General features: G+C 38.6%; 2 protein-coding genes across 2 annotated transcripts; one reads left to right on the top strand and one right to left on the bottom strand.

Annotated features, from left to right (window-relative positions):
• Positions 1-3,234: 3,234 nt before the first annotated feature.
• LOC141714385 (uncharacterized) lies at positions 3,235-6,751 on the top strand. The gene is made up of 7 exons (XM_074517906.1): positions 3,235-4,452; positions 4,590-5,111; positions 5,219-5,584; positions 5,670-5,962; positions 6,105-6,123; positions 6,214-6,489; positions 6,740-6,751. The coding sequence occupies exons 1-7, from the start codon at positions 3,235-3,237 to the stop codon at positions 6,749-6,751; spliced, it is 2,706 nt and encodes a 901-aa protein (XP_074374007.1).
• Positions 6,752-8,688: 1,937 nt separating this feature from the next.
• LOC141714384 (protein FAR1-RELATED SEQUENCE 5-like) lies at positions 8,689-10,005 on the bottom strand. The gene has a single exon (XM_074517905.1). The coding sequence runs from the start codon at positions 10,003-10,005 to the stop codon at positions 8,689-8,691; it is 1,317 nt and encodes a 438-aa protein (XP_074374006.1).
• Between the last annotated feature and the right edge of the window lie 8,575 nt (positions 10,006-18,580).

Raw genomic sequence — 18,580 nt, 5'->3', positions numbered from 1 at the left:
TAAGCTACAATATCACCATAATAATCAAAATCATCTTATTAAACATAGGAATCTAGGGTTTGGAGATGATATACCTTTCTTGAAGTGGTGGGAGTAGCTAGGAAGCCTTAAGAAGCTTTGAGAAGTCTTAGGGATGCTTGGATCTTAAAGGAAAACAAGAAAAATTTCAAGTTAAAAACTTGAAAACACTATTCATTGTCTTCTTCATTGATTTAATAAAGAAGATTGAGAAAGAATTGATGGCTTAAACTCATGATATAGCCCTAACTATGCATAAGGATGATTAGGGAATTAACTCACCAATTTAGGAAGCTTGGATCTTGAATTTTTGAAATTTCTTGCCTTTAAAGATGAAAAAGCCGAGAGCAAATGAAGAACAATGCCTTGGTTTCTTTTTGTTTTGATGAAGAATGAATTATTCGGCTTGGTTGATTTGGTTTTGTTTTGTTTTTGGTTAATTACCAATTTAACCTTGATTTTGTGTGGTTAATAATCCACCACATCTCCTTCCTTCCCATGTCATGCCTATGTCATGTTGTGATGTCATCTTTCCCTCCTTGTCCTCTTCTCATTGGTTGGGTGACATCACTCTCTCTAATCCCTTTGATTAACTTCCTAATTGTTTGCCTAATGACCGCTGATCTGTTATACGGTTCGCTTAACTTTCGTTTTCGTTTATCGTTTGAGAGATCATACCCGGGATCTTATTATTTGGGTTCCCTTAACCTTTCTCAATACATTATATTCCTTTCTATGATCCTCTCTTATAATCCTTTAATTTAAATCTTTCGTATCCTGTTACCTTATATTCAATTATTTCCGTATCTAGTGGATTTCCGGGAAAAATCAAAGTGTTTGAATTTGGATTCTGACGATCTTTACATATACTTATATCTCATATAAAGTACTAATAAAATCTCAGAATATCCATATCAGAACCCCTACATAGTGTGGCATGAAAAGTTTTCTCATTCAGCAAAAATACTATTCATAAGGGTTTCAAAAATTTCCAAAAATTGGGGTTATTACAGAGAAGCAACGAGACGCGTTTTGATAGAGAAACAAGACATTGTGTTGAAGAATTAGAAATAAAAATGGCAACGATAGAGAAATGTATGGGCTTGCTACCTGCAAAGGAACATATGTGTATGATGGAGCCCACAGAACATCACAGTTAAACCAATTATGGAGACTTGCATGGAGTACAAAGTTATATAATCAGCTTATGTTTTAAAAAAGGGCAAATGGCGCGTCCTGGTTTAAAAAAAGATACACTAAAGTGTGAAATGTGAACAACTCCCATGTTTAGTAAATCGAGGAAGTAGTGGAACCTACTTGTAAAAGAAAGGTTTTTTACACAAGGGTACGCAAGTAAAATAGATGTGCAAGAACGGCGCGCCCTTGAGTATGGAAATATAGCTACAAAAAGAGGTGGTGAAGGGGTGTTAGAAATTTATGCACGAAAGGAAGGAATACAAAGATCAAGGCGCGTCCATTTATCTTTAAGGCTGAGTTATGAAAAATAAATGAAGAGCTTTTGTGAGCATTGCTTCTTGTCACAATTAAAGTCAGCAATGGTACTATATTAAAAATATTTTGTATAATGACTATGGGATCAAGATAGTGGTACAGCTCCCGGAACAATGTTAAGAGCCCCCTTACATGACATAAGGGTGCAGCTCCTAGATTATGTGAGAGCCCCTACAGCACATATGGTTGCTTGGTACACTCCAAAGTAAAGGCCTGGTTTGTTTTTTAACTACTTTAATGAAAGCTTGCTTGCTATATCATTCCAAGTCCCATGTAGACGCAAATCTACTAGCCTTGCAAGGAGAGTTAGTGAAAATGTAGAGTTTCCTGGGGTAGTTTTTACTTTAAAAATCGAAGAAACTTATGAAAATGAGGAGAGCAAAGCATGGATTGTTATGCAGTTGTTTGCTACATGTGGTTTCAAATACAGAGGGCTAGTATGCAAAGAGCAAAAAAAGAAAGGAGACCCATTTTTGATATTGGTTGAGATATTATGGCGTGTCCACATGGAAGGTTACAACTCTTGCCAAGTACTTTTATATATAGTAAACAAGAATACCCAGGATAACAAAGTCAAAAAAAAACTCATGCATATTTAAATGTTTGAGAAAAGAGTCCAGGAAAAATCGACCAGTATGCGCATGTCCATGGAAAGAATTGGTGGCTAGCCTATATATAAAATAAAAATCTATATAAAGGGTGCGCCCTTGTTTGTGAAAGCCTGACAAAGAAAGACTATAAAAACAGAGTCAGAGAATGGTGTACATTACTAGTATTTCACAAGAAGTCATTACTTGGTCTTGTATAAAGATAATGTGACGTGCAAGGACGCGCCATAAAATTAGAGATTGGAGTTGCTACTCTATTAATACATAAAAGTTGGAAATGAAGTTGATGCTATACTTAAATCTGGTTGGATAATTATTTTGCTTAGCAATTATTGTTGAGTATTAATGGTGAAGAAGAAATCAAGGTGGCTGGTGATTGAGTGTATGCTAGTATGAAGAAAGCAGGTGAATAATTGAGGCGGTAAAGAAATCAACTAGGCGCGTCTAGTGTAAACAAATAAAAAAAAAGGCAATATGTTTGTAGGCTAAGGATGGGCCTCGAGGAAAAAGAACAAATAAAAATAGAAATAATATAATGAGAAGGTAGATGATTAATTCCATAGAGAAAAGAATGACCATAGGGCAAACATTTATTTTCCTTGGGTCCTGCATGAAAGAAATTAAAAAGCAAACTATGTGCGGGATGAATGGCATGCAACCAAGGCGCGCCTTTGGTGTGAAGAAGTCGATCTTAAAATGAGCTAGTTTGTGGAGTGAATGAAACATGAAGGACGCGTCATCTGTCAATAGGTTTTAGAAAAGAATCATAGTGAAGCGGCATCTTCAATGATTGATGAGTGTATAGGTTGATCATCATATCAGTTTGTATTGTACGAGAGCTGTATACTTAAACAAAAGTGGACATGCCCTTGCATAGAAAGAAAGAACTAACCAAATATAAGAAGAGGGTCGGTCTACAACAAACAAACACATTTGTAACCGTGAGATCGGGAATTGGAGGGCTGAGATCACATGTGGACCGCGGAAATTTTCAGCGGTCCGGAGTAATTACAAAAAAACCCCTAGCCCATGGACCGCGGAAAATTTCCGCTTGCACTTGTGGAAGTTAAGGAGACCACAACGGGAATTGCTACACATGCTTGGGTTCGGGATTTTTGCAGACCCTGTTGTTGTCTTGGCTACTGACACTCGGTTGATATCTGCTTTGGTGGAGCGTTGGAGACCTGAGACCAACACTTTCTTCACGAGGCAGAGGGAGATGACTGTTACATTGGAGGATGTAGGGTTTATTTTAGGGGTGCCAGTGCAGGGGGATGCGCTGACTTGTGGGGTGATAGAGAACAAGGCGGCGTATTTTGCTAATAATTGGTTTGAGCCTTTGACCGAGGAGGAGGTGAAGGAGGCTTTGTATTGGAATAACATCAAGCTGGGGTGGTTGTTTGAGAGATATGGTGCACAGAAGCCTGAGAAGTACAATATGAGGGCCACGGTTGTACATACCAAGGCGTATCTGCTATTCATTATGGGTTGTATCCTCTTTCCCAACATCAACCGCTCTTTTGTTCATGTTCGGTATATGCACCCATTGATTAATATGCGGGAGATTCCTTATTATGCTTGGGGTGCAGCTGTGTTAGCTCATATATACCGGGGTTTGGAGATTGCTGCAAGGAAGGGCAGCAAGAGCATTGCTTGTTGTGTCTGGGTGTTACAGGTTTGGTCTTCTGAGAGATTTCCTCGTAGTGGCGTGCCATTACGATCTCCCGGTCAGGAGGATTATCCGGTTGCTGAGGGATGGGCCTATGCTAGTGATACTCATGTCGGGGTTTCAAAGAAGCGCAGGATGTCAGGCCCTCACCACAGCTTACCATTCTATAGGGGTGAGTTTGATGGTGTTGCTGGTGATGAGGTGGTCTGGAGGCCGTATGCTAGGTTCGAGGATGTTATGGACAGCGAGATGATACAGGCACAGTTAGCTGGGTGTGGTCGAGTTCCCCTTGTATGTTACGACATGGTCGAGTGGCAGCATCCGGACAGGGTGTCGAGACAGTTTGGTTCTAGTCCGCAGATTCCACGGGCACCGGTGAACATGGTTGGTTACAGGGGGGCTAAGGATGCCACGTTTGCAGGGGAGGATTGGCTGGTGCGGTGGTTTATTGATATTGGCAAATGGGCCAGGTTCTGTTCAGATTTGGATGGCCTTGTTGATGACTCGGTAGACATAGCTTCGGAGGCTGATTACATGGCGTGGTATGCTGATATATATCGTATGCGCATAGGGAAGCCCGATCCACAGCCTCAGCAGCAGTACAAGACGAGGGAGTTGTATGATAGCCTCGAGGGCTATGAAGTTGTAAGTGTTTTACAAATATGCATATTTCACATTACACCCCCACACACTACAAAATTTGCATTCACACGTATTTCATCTTGATGATATGATATCCTTGTGGAATTAATGAAAAAATGTTTGCTTGTTTTTGTTTGTAGATGGTTGTCGGGCTTAATATGTTGAAGCAGCTGGATGCTAGGGTTCCTCCTGAGTTTGTGGAGGAGTTTGGGAGGATTTCTGCTACCTTCCTCACACCATTCTCTCGGTTGATGAAGAAGATCAAAGGACCCGCCTACAGACCTCCCACATTTCAGAACATAAAATCAGATTTCATTGCACCTTTGGCTGACGACTTTGACATTCCAGCCATTCCTGCCCAGGATGTCGTTGACATGACACAGCCATCCCAGCATGTGTCTCAGCCACCCCAGGCTATTGCCTCATCTAGTAGGCCCGCGAAGCTTGCATCCCGCAGGATGAAAGAGGAGAAGTGGAGTATCACTAAGAGTCTCAGCATGACAAAGAAGAATGCTATATATTCAGATTGGGGATGGGGCTTTGGGATGGCGCCGAGGAATCCCGGTGGTCTTAGTGTTCAGGACTATCACGTCCATGCATCAGCTATGCAGAGTCTGGCTCCAGGAACATGGGTTGATGACAGGATCATATACACTTATATGGTATTGTTCGTTGTCTAATATATTTTAGTTTTTGCTTTTATTTTACTTGTTGCATTAATTTTACTTGTTGCATTTATTTTACTTGTTGCATTCATATATACTTGCAGGGATTGCTAAGGACTCGGGAGGAGGAGATTCACACTGGAGGTATATGGGAGAGGAAACCCATCTATTATTTCATGGATCCCTACTTCATGGTTCTTGGGAAAGGACATGTGAAGAAAATCAGAAAAGCATCGAGGGTCGGTGGAGATACATTGCAGAGGGCATGGAATAAAGCATTACGTAGCTTTATCGGGTTTTCCAGTGCTACTGTTGGTCCTTCCGTTCTCGAGGCGGACTACATATTCTTCCCATGTTGTGTCGGAGATGTGCATTGGGTTTTGTTCATGTTCGGTACTAGACGATTTGAAGGTCTTATCATAGATTCAATGAATGACGAGCCGGATTATCGTGAGGATATACGAGTGGTGGTATGTTCCTCTACTATTACTGTCTTCTATATAGTCCTTACCAATTGTATATTATATTCATTCTCGGATCATAATTTCATTGTAGTCATGGTTGTTGCCGAGGCTATTGCATATGGTACACCCAGTCGAGGGGCTTGACCCTACTTCAGCCGAGGTCCTAGCTCTACCGTCCAGGCCAAAGCAACGAAACTCTAATGATTGTGGTGTTTATGTGATGAAGTACATGGACTACTTCACACAAGGATATGACTTAGCTGAGGTACCAAATTGGTCGCAGGAGGAGGTGGATACCTTTAGGTATCGGATAGCCAGGGAGCTTCAGTTAGGGAAGGCAAGGGGGATTCCCGGGATTCGTATGCATAGGCGTCACGAGGCTTCGTAGTTGAATTTCATAGTGTTTTAGTTTGTCGGATTATGTAGTTGGATTGCATTTCATTTTAGGTTGTCGGATTATGTAGTTGGATTTCATTTGATTTTAGGTTGTTGAATTATGTAGTTGGATTTCATTTTATGTTGTCAGGTTTTATTTGGTTTATTTGGTTTGTTTGGTTTGACGTTGTTTAATTTTGTTGGATTTTTGTTATTTTTGAGCATTTTGGGTTGTTGTGGATTTTGGTGGAATTTGGTAGATTTTGGTGGAATTTGGTAGATTTTGGTGGAATTTGGTGGATTTTGGTGTTGTAGGTGTTGGGATTTTGGTGGAATTTGGTTGTGGATTTGGTTGTGAATTTGGTTGTGAATTTGGTTGTGAATTTCCTGGCTGCTTTGTTTTCAATCTGCAAAAAAACAATTTAATGGCCCCAACCGCGGAAAATTTCCGCGGTCCGTCTACAGCCCCACCGCGGAACGGTCCATCAGTTTTGTTTTTTGCCCCTGAAAACAGAGCAAAAGACAGGGGAAACAGAGTATGTGCAAATTAATCTTCTGTTGAAATTGCTTAATTTTTGGAAGTTAGTCCTAAACTAACTTCCACTAATCCAAACTACTCTCAAAAGTCTTAAAATATGGTAATGAGTGATTTTCAAAAAAAAAATTATTTTTTTTCATTTTTTACGATAAATTGAAAATTCCTTAAAAAAGTCAACGAAAGTCAACGCTTGTCCAAATATTGAAAAAAACTTTTCAATACATTTCATAACAATTTGTAATGTATAGTTCGACTTGTAAATTTTACTTTTCAATCTCAAATTTTTAGGTACACTTTCAATCTCAAATTTCATACTTTAATTCATAGAAGATTCATATAAATTCATATAAAATTCAATGAAAATACATAGATTCGAATGAAAATTAGACGATCAATACAATCCACTAAATTTTATGAAATATATTGGTCCTAACCAAAAATACCTAGTATATTAGAAAGACCACCGGATAACCGGTGTTGAGCAACTTCTTGCGTAGTATCCACGAAGCATGCAATATGGTAGAGAACAAGTACACAACCATCACGGATATGGCCTTCCATAAGTTTCCAAGGGTAAGGGTTGGAGTCGTTCCAAATGGTAACCGAAATCGTATTCGAGCCATCGTAGAGACGAAATCTTGCAAAACATGTCCCGCGTTCCCTCTCCGTCCCTCCCGTTAGGTGTGAAACCCAACCCTTCACATATTCGATGCGTATTTGGTCCATATTACAACCCTCACGAGGCCTCAAGTTTACAATATCGGCAATCCGATCACATTTAACAAGCTTACCGCAATTCCATCCGGATTTTTTCCATTTTCCATCGGGCGTGTTGTTGCCCAAATTCAAGATCGGAAGGAAGTACGGATCCGGATGAGAGTTCACCAATCTCCACGGTTCAGTACCCTCCATCCAATTGCATGCCTCGATCCAATTTTTGGCCCTATAAGCCTCCTCATCGGGTGGGTACAAGTCCGTTTCCTCTTCCTCCACATGGGGCGGCTCGTCATTGTCCACAAGGGGCATCAACTCGGCACATGCATCTTCCATCTCACTAAAGGTTGGTGAGACCACATCTTCCTCGTCATTGTCCTCATACCATGAGTCGCTTGGTAGGGAGTCCGAGAATGTGTTGCTAATGTGGGAAACCGAATCACAACTATGATCGGAGTTGTTCTCACCACTATACTCGCTAGTCATGTTACCTATCACAATAAAACACAATTATATGACAATAAAACATAACAAAAAAGAAAGCAATGTTAAACACTTAAAATTCAAATCCATTTAAAAATTACAACATTCGGTTACAAAATGGTACACCACTAATTATATTGCGATTCTTGAACATTTTTAAGATCTTCTAGTCTACTAGCACACTTCCTTTTATCATGACCTTCCATTTGACAATAAGTGCACCTTCTTGGCGGCTTCTCCTTTTTACCAATCGATTCTATTGGACTTTTAAAACGAACGTCCTTCTTCCTCCCTTTAGTTTGGGACATAATAGGGTCAAGAATTGTTTCTTCATGAGCACTTGCATTTGGAGATTGCGAATTGCTTTCGTAAGATTTAATTCCATCAACGCTCATTTTTTCGAGAATTGGTATTTCTCGATTCATCACTCCAACGGCATAATCATACCGTTCTTTGGATGCAATGCTACTTTGACAAAAACTCATGGTTAACATTGTCATGCTATTAAATCGATCGGTTGAGGTCATCTCATGACTTTGTCCAACATCCAAATTGTAAGGCAACACACCATCAACTCTATTGGCATGCATTGTCCACCTCCGGTTTATGTAATACGGGGGAATTTCCGAAACCCGTTTCTTAGTGAAGACCGCCAATAGGTGTCTACAAGGTAGCCCCGAATGTTCAAGCATTCTACACGTACACATTCCCAAAGAGCTTGCTTTCTCGAATGCCACAAAATAAACATTTCTTCTCGTAGGCTCGGACATGGGCCTATAACAACTATAGTACTTATAAACATCCCACATTCTCTCCCCTTCTTCACTAGCTCGTCGGTCTTTTTCAACAAAGTATTTTGAAGACTCAACCAATTCATCTTGAAATCTTCTAAACATTTCCTTAGTGTAGATACAAGAAGCATGATACTCTAATGTGGTATGCAATTTCATGGACGTTTTAGATTAATGGTGACATAATCTTCTTCCTTCTCCCTCATGAATTACCTTGCCAATGCTTTTTGGGCATTTTTAATGAATTCCTTCAAACCCGTTGCCGAACTCACATACTTATCAAAGAAAGAATTCATCCCCTCACTCCTCGATGTACTATTTTGAAACGCCGAAAATTTGTTTCTAGTATATGCAGGAATCCACTTGTGCTTCAACTCATATAACCCCTTTAACCATTTATGATCTTGCAAGTGATACTTTTCCACAAACGACGCCCATCTAGCTTCAAAAACACATTCGGTGAGAGATTTATAAATGCAATTGTTGAAGTCTGTCTTGAATTCCGGAAAAGCCGAATAATAATGAGCTAATTTCTCCGGGAATTTTTGACTAATGTGCCAAGAACACAATAAATGGGTAGTATTCGAGAGTACAACCATAATAGCACTTGCCATGGCTTGATCTTGATCCGTGATTATAGTCAATGGAGGATTATTCCCCACACCTTCAAGCCAAGTACGAAGAATCCACTCAAAAGTCGATGCGTGTTCATCCCGCATCAATGCAAACCCGAAAATTACCGATTGATAATGATGATTGACTCCGGTAAATGGGACAAATGGCATTGCATACCTATTTGTCCGATAAGTGGTATCAAAAGCCATAACATCGCCAAAATTTTGGTAAGCCATTATACATCTCGGATCAATCCATACTAGACACTTCAAGCGATTCTCTTCATCGACTTCGGTCCTAATAAAATATTTAGAACCACTTTCTTCATTCAACCTATGCAACAAGTCCAACCCCGCTTGGGCGTCACTAATCTCAAACCTTTTCTTCCTCTCGTCTCTTAACATATTCCTAACATGTTGAACATTGAAACCAACTTTGTCATTACCTCCATGAATGTTACCAATCACATTCATCACTTGACAATTACGAACCCCCAAACTATAAAGCGTTTTAATCAAACTACGGGTCGCGGTGTTGACATGTCTTTCTCGTTGTACCAAATTCATCTTACTAGGGGAAACAAGACCGTGGTTATGTACCAATTCAAGGCTAGTTACCTCCCAGTGACGTTTTTTCTTTTGATAATTGACATACATCCTCACCTTGCACTCGCTTTTAGGAAGAACCTCTCTACGCCGTTTATTTTGACTACTCTCGGCGACGACACTTTTTCCATAAAGCCTACAAACATATAAACGACCATATATCTCGTTGTCTTTATTACGATGGCTAGCTTGAATTTTAATAGCAAATCCATTTCGTAAAGCATAAGCCCTAAAAAAATGACCGGCCTCATCCACACTTTGAAAAATTTGATTCAAATATGGAACTCCCCCCCCCCCCATCAACATTTTCATACAAATCTGCATCCTCTACATTATCATCTTCATCCTCACCCTCAACATTATCACTATCATTTTCAACCTCATTTTCAACCTCATTTTCATCACTTTCATCTTCAACATCAACCAAATCGTCATCTAAATTAATAAATTCCTCATTTCTATCTACAAAATCATCATCTTCAACATATACAGGGGTTTTAGGTTCTTTACTACTATTTAAACTATCAAGATGTAAACTACAATCAATAGCCTCTTTTTTTTCATTTTGACGTTTATGACGAAACATACGAGCAAATAATTTATCCGCCATGAAAATGTGAAATTTAAGACAAGAAATATACCTTGAATTGACAAAACAACTTGAATTTCTTGATGAAAATGTCCCAAAATCGCCTAAAATATAAACTTGGAGAGTAGATTTTTTTTTGAAATTTTGATGTTTTTGTGTGGTAAAATGAGGATCTGCTGGAATGTTGGGGATAAGGGAGCAGTTGGGGATAAGGGAGCAGTACCAACCGCAGAAATTTTCCGCGGTCCGTCCTGACCGACCGCTGAAAATTTCCGCGGTCCCCCCAATGATCCAGCCCTCCAATCCCAGATCAACGGCTGCAAAAGTGTTTGTTAAATTCAAGTCTACAACAAACAGTTGTTGTAGACCCGTCCCCATTTAAGAAAGGGGCCATGTGACGCCCTCAATCTCGGGGTTAGGAAATGAGGACTCACACACCTCTATTCTAATAATTAAATATGCATAAACCCCGATTAACTACTAACAGGATCAGCAGGATAAAGTATGAGACAAGATTACAACTACCAATCACAAAATATAACTTACAAACCCAAAATATTCTTAAATAATCAATATCGATTCCGGCTGGGAACCGACAGATAACCCATTGTATCTTTAAACACCTCTTTCTAGGCGCGAGCTCACTCATAACCTGTACTACCTGCTCTGGCAACTGGAAGCCCTCAACACGGTAGGGACCACCAGGTACGCTCTTACGAGCAGTGCGCCTAAGCCTGGCCATCTTCTTGCTTAACTGCCATGGTTAAATTAAGACAAAACAAATGAGTATAAAACTCAGCAAGTAACTAAATAGCAGTTCTACAATATCAAATCTCAATATACTTTGAACAAACTAGGGCATTCTATCTTAGCTAATCTAGGTGGCAGATTTCCATATATTTTTTTTCTTTGGGATAAGGAAAAGGGTATCCGAAGAATAGTTGGGCTTTCAAGAAACAAAGCTCGAAACAGGACGAAAGCCGACATTCATCACAATTCATTATAGGATCAAAATAGATCTTTCGGTAGAGGAAAGCAACAGTATTTCAAGATATAGAATCATTCATATGATCAACAATTTCAGGAATCAGGGTTCTGAGCTTTAAGCTCCACATTAACATAATCAACTCTTTTCAAAGCAGTATAAACCATTTTCATTTCAAAAAAAATCAATTTACTGAATAAAAGTTTCAGTTCCCTTTTTAAATAATCATTTAGAACCCTTGATTGGATCACTTATCTTTCCATTTCATTATATACGGGTGATCAGCCCGTATCGACCTCCATTCTGGTCTTTAAGGTACCATTCGGCATAATTTCAGCCTTAAATTGGACTAGTCCCACTAGCCTCTTACCATGACTGGACTAGTCCCACTAGCCTCTTACGTCTCAATCCAATCCATCAGGAATTCATTTGGAAAACCTTGAGTTGGAAAACAATAGGTTTTCTAAAATTCATTTTATCATTACCAAGCCTTTGAAATCATTCGGACTCTTTCAAGTCGAAACTCATTCTTAATTCAGATTTTAAAGAAACAAAGTTCAGGGAGTGAATCAAAGATACGCAAGGAACAATTCTCAAGAATTCTGTATCAAGGATAATAAGGCACTAAATTTGAAGGATCAGTAATAACTTAGGGATCATTAGGGCGATCAAGAGAAACAGGGTATCATTAACAGAGTTATCCAAGATAATTAAAGGTTCAATATGATTCATGGCATTATAGGAAACTGGAACAGAAAGGCAGATTATCAAAGGGTGAAATTAATAGGATTATCAATAACAGGTTATCAAGAACAAGGGTACTTCAAATCAATATCAGGGTTTCATAAAGCAAGGGTTTTATACTTTAATAGTTCAATACTCTACATGGTATGAACAACATTTCCTTTATAATCATTTACACAAGTAATCAGAGTTACTTGCCTGAAATTGCTTTCCTGAGGGTTGAACTACTGCCACCTAGTATACTTTTCCCTTTCCTAGCCCGAATGCCCTCACGCTCCGACTCTACAATAAAAACCAAAAATCTTAATTAGATTCCCAACTATCGTTCCCGAAACGATCTCTCTATACGATAACTCGATTATATCTTTGACTCGAGCATACGAATATAGCTTATACAAATAAGCACACAGCACATAGCACATAGCACAATCCTTTCTCGAATTTTTATATCCTTATATACCTAGCAATCAAAGCGTACTCGCTTGACCTAGGCTATTTCTCAAATCACACTAACACAACTCTTTTACGAGTACTAGACCCATTTACAACCAAACATTTACGTGCATACTATCACTTATATCAATTGACTTAATTCCCTTTTCTTTTATTCCTTAATTCGAACCAAAAAAACAATCCAATCAAGCAAAATCAAAGATTTTCACATATAACACTCAATCATTCTTTCAATTACCAAAATCAAGTTTTGACCTTTATTTCTTATGGCCTATTCGGCCTTAACACTTATCACAATCAAGAATCAAACATGCAAAAATAGATTTTGACATGCAAGGTTATATACCACATTTCTTTCTTGTTTTAATCCCCTATTAAATCATTCCATTCATTAAGTCACCAAACCATGCACTACTTAGTGATTTCAACTTAATCAATCCATCAAATCAACATGCATACACTTAATCACCAAGTTATCCCCTTTTTATCTTGTTTTCATTCGGCAAGAACATAATTTTCAACTCAAAGACTAATTACTAGCATGCACTCATTGATCTCCTTTAAAACTATCATGCAATTGCTTTTAAATCATACAAACTTAGTGTTTACCAAGATTATCTCACCAAATTCAATTTCCTTTCTTATTAACTCAAAAATTCGAACCTAAACTTAGCATGCAACAATAATTCATTCCTTATTAATCTAATCACCATCCATCATTACTTTAATCAAGTCTACTCACAACAAACCACTTTAAAGATTCAACCTATTCGGGTTTATCAAGAAAACACACATACAAAGATCAATCTTCACATGCAAAGTCCTATATCACATTTTCAACTTGTTTTAAGCCTTAACTTAGTCATTTAACTCATTTTCATCAAGATTTTCGAAGCACAAAGCCAAACATCACCTAATAACTCAACCTTAATCAAATTATTCAATGCATGCATTCACTTAATCACAAATCAATCTCTTTTAATCCCATTTTCCATTCGGCAAACATTCAAAATTCACAATCCAAGAACCAAACATTGGCATGCATCACTAACTCCTCTTTTAAATCAACATGCAACTCTATTTCCTACTAATTAAGCTTAGTTCATACCAAGATCAAGTCACAAAATTCAATTTCCCTTTTTATTAGCATAAAGCCGAAGTAAAATCTCACATGCAAATCATCAATTTTGATTTTCTAAGCAACAATCACATGCACACATTCATTTTACAATCAAGGAAATCATTTTACCAATCACATACTCAATTTTCAACAAAAGAAACAAAACCCTTTTTCAAGCTTTCAAGAAACCATAACATGCAATATTAAAATCCAACAATCACATCATGGAAAACCCACCGGCTCTCCTTTGGATCATGGCCGGTGGTGGTCGAACTTGAGAGAGTCCATGACGGATCTCTTCTCGAGTTTATGACCTCCAAAACCTCTTAAAATCACTCTTATAGTTATGCTTCAAGAAATTGTTTTTCTTAATCACAACCATAGTGATCACTTCAACAAAACCTTTATAATCACTTACATGCAAGTAGGAATTGAAGTATATACCAAGAATAACAACTAATGGAAGCAATATCTCGGTGTTTGAGTGTGTTTTAATGGTTGCATGCGAGTGAGAGAGGTGAGAGATGAGAGAGCCGAGAGGGAGTGAGAGAGAGAGAGTGTGTTCGGGAGAAAGAAAGAAAAAGAGAGAAGAGAGAATGAGTGCTTGGGAAAGAAAGAAGAAAATGGGTTGGAAGGGGTTGATTTATACTCTACCAAAGCAAGGGCAAGATGGTAATTTAATAATTCCTTTTTGACTCACACATACTTTCTCTTTTTACTTAAATGCAACAAAATTCAAATATAAAATATATCTCTCTCGGGAAGTCGAGAATTATTGAAAATGACAATTTTAACACGTAGGTCTCGAAATTAGCTTTTTATCCATTACTCATAATAAGAATTTGAGCGAACGGTTGATTTTATATGAATTTCGCAAACTTGCTTTAATAAATACATTTTCCACATAAAATCAATTTAAAAATGCAAAGATCAACAATCAAATTCACTTATCATTTTTATAAAGTCTCTTTGGTCTTTACAAGGATAACAAAACAAATCCCATATTTTTATCTTACTCAGATGATTTTATAAAAATGCACGAAGGTTAAATAAACCCTTATTTAAATCAAATAATTCCTTTAAATCCATAAAAATGTCACAGAGCACATAGTCATGCACACAGGCTAGCAATCACACATATACGATCATATAACGACTCAGGTCTGATCACAAATTTATTCCTCTTTATATATGTATTCCCTTTTTATTCTTTATCATCTTTTACGCGTACCGGGTCACGTTCAGCCTGACGGCCCGACGCTCAGCGTTTCGATTACGCTTCTCATTATATTTTCCAATCAACACGTCTCTTAAGACGAAATACTTTATTCATTCACTTCACATATAATTCACATTTTATATTATTTAATTCCATATTAGGACGGGTTCCGTTCTACCTGACGGCCCGACACCACAGCTCGACTTCTAAGCTGACTCTTTAAATTGGAACGTTTTTATCCACACTCCTTAACTCTAGTATACAGATAAGACAAATAATCACCGCTTAATCACATAATCTCATCACATAACACATACTTTACTTTCTTAATTACGACGCAAAATTCTCGGTCGTTACAATCTTCCCTCCTTAAAAGGATTCTGTCCCCAGAATCTAATCTAAGCAAATAGATGGGGATACTTTTCTTTCATTTCGCTTTCTAATTCCCAAGTCGATTCCTTGACTAGTGGATTTCTCCACAACACTCTAACTAGAGGTACAACTTTATTTCTAAGCGTCCTTTCTTTTCGATCCAAAATTCGCACTGGTTGTTCCACATAGGACAAATCTGGTTGGATTTCTACTGGTTCCAACTCGATCACATGGCTCACATCGGCATTATACTTTTTCAGGAGAGATACATGAAATACATTGTGCAGATGTTGCATTTGCGGCGGCAGCGCCAATTCATACGCCACTTTCCCAACTTATCGCAATACTTCAAATGGTCCAATGTACCTTGGACTTAGCTTTCCTTTCTTTCCAAATCGAGTTAAACCTTTCCAAGGAGATATCTTCAATAAGACTTTGTCTCCAGTTTCGAATTGCACATCTTTCCACTCTTGATTCGCGTACTTTGCCTGTCGGTCTTGAGCTGCAATTAATCTCTTTCGTATCATTTCAACTTTTTCCTTCGTTTGTTGCACTAGCTCGGAGCCAATTAACTTGCGCTCACCAACTTCGTCCCAATAAGTAGGGGATCTACACTTCCTTCCATACAACGCTTCATAAGGCGGCATGCCAATACTTGCGTGATAACTGTTGTTGTAGGAAAACTCAATTAAGGGCAAATGATCGTCCCAATTTCCTTTGAAATCTATTGCGCAGGTTCGCAACATATCCTCAATTGTCTGAATTGTCCTTTCACTTTGTCCGTCTGTCTGCGGATGATATGCTGTACTCATTTTCAATTTTGTTCCCAAATGATCGTGGAATTGTCGCCAAAATCTCGAATTAAACCTTGGATCTCTATCAGACACGATAGATACAGGAACTCCGTGACGCATCACGATTTCATCCAGATACAATTTGAACAGCTTCTCTAATGAAAACCTTTCGTTTATCGGCAAGAAATGTGCTGACTTTGTCAATCGATCAATTACCACCCAAATCGCATCATGATTAGACTTGGTTTTAGGTAATCCTACCACGAAATCCATCGCGATATGTTCCCATTTCCATTCAGGTATGTCCAGTGGCTGAAGCAATCCACTTGGCCTTTGATGTTCCGCTTTAACTCTTTGGCACGTATAACATTTGCTTACCCATTCCGCAATTTCCTTTTTCATGTTTGGCCACCAAAAATTTTCTTTCAAATCCTGGTACATCTTCGTACTCCCAGGGTGGATTGAAAATCTCGAGTTATGTGCTTCTTGCAAAATCTCGTGCTTTAGTTCCACAACATCAAGTATCCAAATACGTGAGTTAACACGGTATATCCCTTTTCCATCCTTTTGAGCTTTAATTTCTTCTCCCGTCAACTTATTCCTTTCGCGATTCATCACTTGCTCTTGACAGCATCTAATCTTTTCCAAAATTTCAGGTTGAAACTGTATTGCATAAATGGCTTCACCTCCACTGGAGTCTGCACCACTATTTCCATCTTTTTAAATTCCTTGATTAATTCTTCTGATGACGTTAACATATTCAACTTTTCCTTTCGACTTAAAGCATCAGCTACCACATTTGCCTTTCCAGGATGATAGTTTATCGCACAATCATAATCTTTGATCAATTCCAACCACCTTCTTTGTCGCATATTTAGTCTTTCTGAGTAAAGATATACTTTAAGCTCTTATGGTCCGTATAAATCTCGCACTTTTTCCCGTACAAATAATGCCTCCAAATCTTAAGGGCAAATACAATTGCTGCCAATTCCAAATCGTGCGTTGGATACTTTTGCTCATGCGGCTTGAGTTGCCTTGACGCGTATGCTATTACCTTCCCGTGTTGCATTAACACGCATCCAAGTCCTTTATAGGAAGCATCACTGAATATCACAAATTCACCTTTATCATCTGGTAATACCAACACAGGGGCGGTTACCAACCTCTTCTTTAACTCTTGAAAACTTTCCTCACACTTTTCTGTCCAAACGAACTTCTCATTCTTTCTCGTCAATTTTGTCAATGGAACGACAATCTTTGAGAAATCTTGCACAAATCTTCTATAGTATCCGTCTAATCCCAGAAAACTTCTGACTTCCGTCGGAGTCTTGGGTCTTTCCCAATTCATTACAGCTTCTATCTTGGCTGGATCCACTTTAATTCCTTCTTTATTAACTACATGACCAAGAAATTGCACTTTCTTTAGCCAAAATTCACACTTTGAAAACTTTGCATACAGCTTCTCTTTTCGCAGAATTTCCAAGGAAATCCTCAAATGCTCCTTATGATCTTCCTCCGTTTTGGAATAAATAAGTATATCATCAATAAACACAATCACGAACTTGTCCAAATACTGCTTGAACACTCTGTTCATAAGATCCATAAATGCAGCTGGCGCATTCGTCAAGCCAAATGCCATCACCAAAAACTCATAATGCCCGTATCTTGTTCGAAACGCTGTCTTGGGTATATCTTCCGCTTTGATCTTTAATTGATGATACCCAGATCTTAAATCAATCTTTGAGAAACACGAAGCTCCTTTCAATTGGTCAAACAAGTCCTCAATCCGCGGTAGAGGGTACTTATTCTTGATCGTCAACTTATTCAGCTCACGGTAATCGATACACAATCGCATACTTCCATCCTTCTTCTTTACAAACAACATCGGTGCGCCCCACGGGGATACACTCAGTCGGATTACTCCTTTGTCCAACAACTCTTGCAACTGAGCTGCCAATTCCTTCATTTCAACCAGCGCCATGCGATAGGGAGCTTTCGACACTGGTTCCGTACCAGGAGCCAAGTCAATCGTAAACTCGATCTCTCTGTCTGGAGGTAGTCCAGGCAATTCATCAGGAAACACGTCCGGAAAATCTCTTACTACCGGAATATCGTCGATCCTTACAGATTCTTTCTCCACGTCCACGACATGAGCCAAATAAACCTCGCATCCTTGACGCATTAATCTTCTCACCTTAATAACCGTTAGAAACTTCTTATCTTGCCTTTTTCCTTTAAATATCACTTCCTCACCATCCTTGGTTCTTACCTTCACTTTCTTACTTTTACACTCTATTTGCACCTCATGATTTGACAACCAATCCATTCCTAGTATAACCTCAAATTCTCCTAACTTAAAAGGAATTAAGTCAGCAGAAAAGTGCCGACCTTCTATAGACACATCACAGTCGGGACAAATCTTATTAACAACAATTTTCTCTTGATTTGCTACCTCTATAATCAACTTACGCTCTGGAGGGTACGCAACACAATTTAACTTATCAAGAATGCTTTCAGAAATAAAAGATCTGGTTGCTCCAGAATCCATCAAAACTTTTACTTCTACTGAGTTTATAACAAGCATACCTGCTACCACGTCCACATC

This window comes from Apium graveolens, chromosome 3 (genome assembly GCF_009905375.1).
Source record: "Apium graveolens cultivar Ventura chromosome 3, ASM990537v1, whole genome shotgun sequence".
In the NCBI taxonomy this organism is placed as follows: Eukaryota; Viridiplantae; Streptophyta; class Magnoliopsida; order Apiales; family Apiaceae; genus Apium; species Apium graveolens.
Note: the sequence above shows the minus strand (reverse complement) of the source record. Positions and strands in the feature narration are given on the sequence as shown.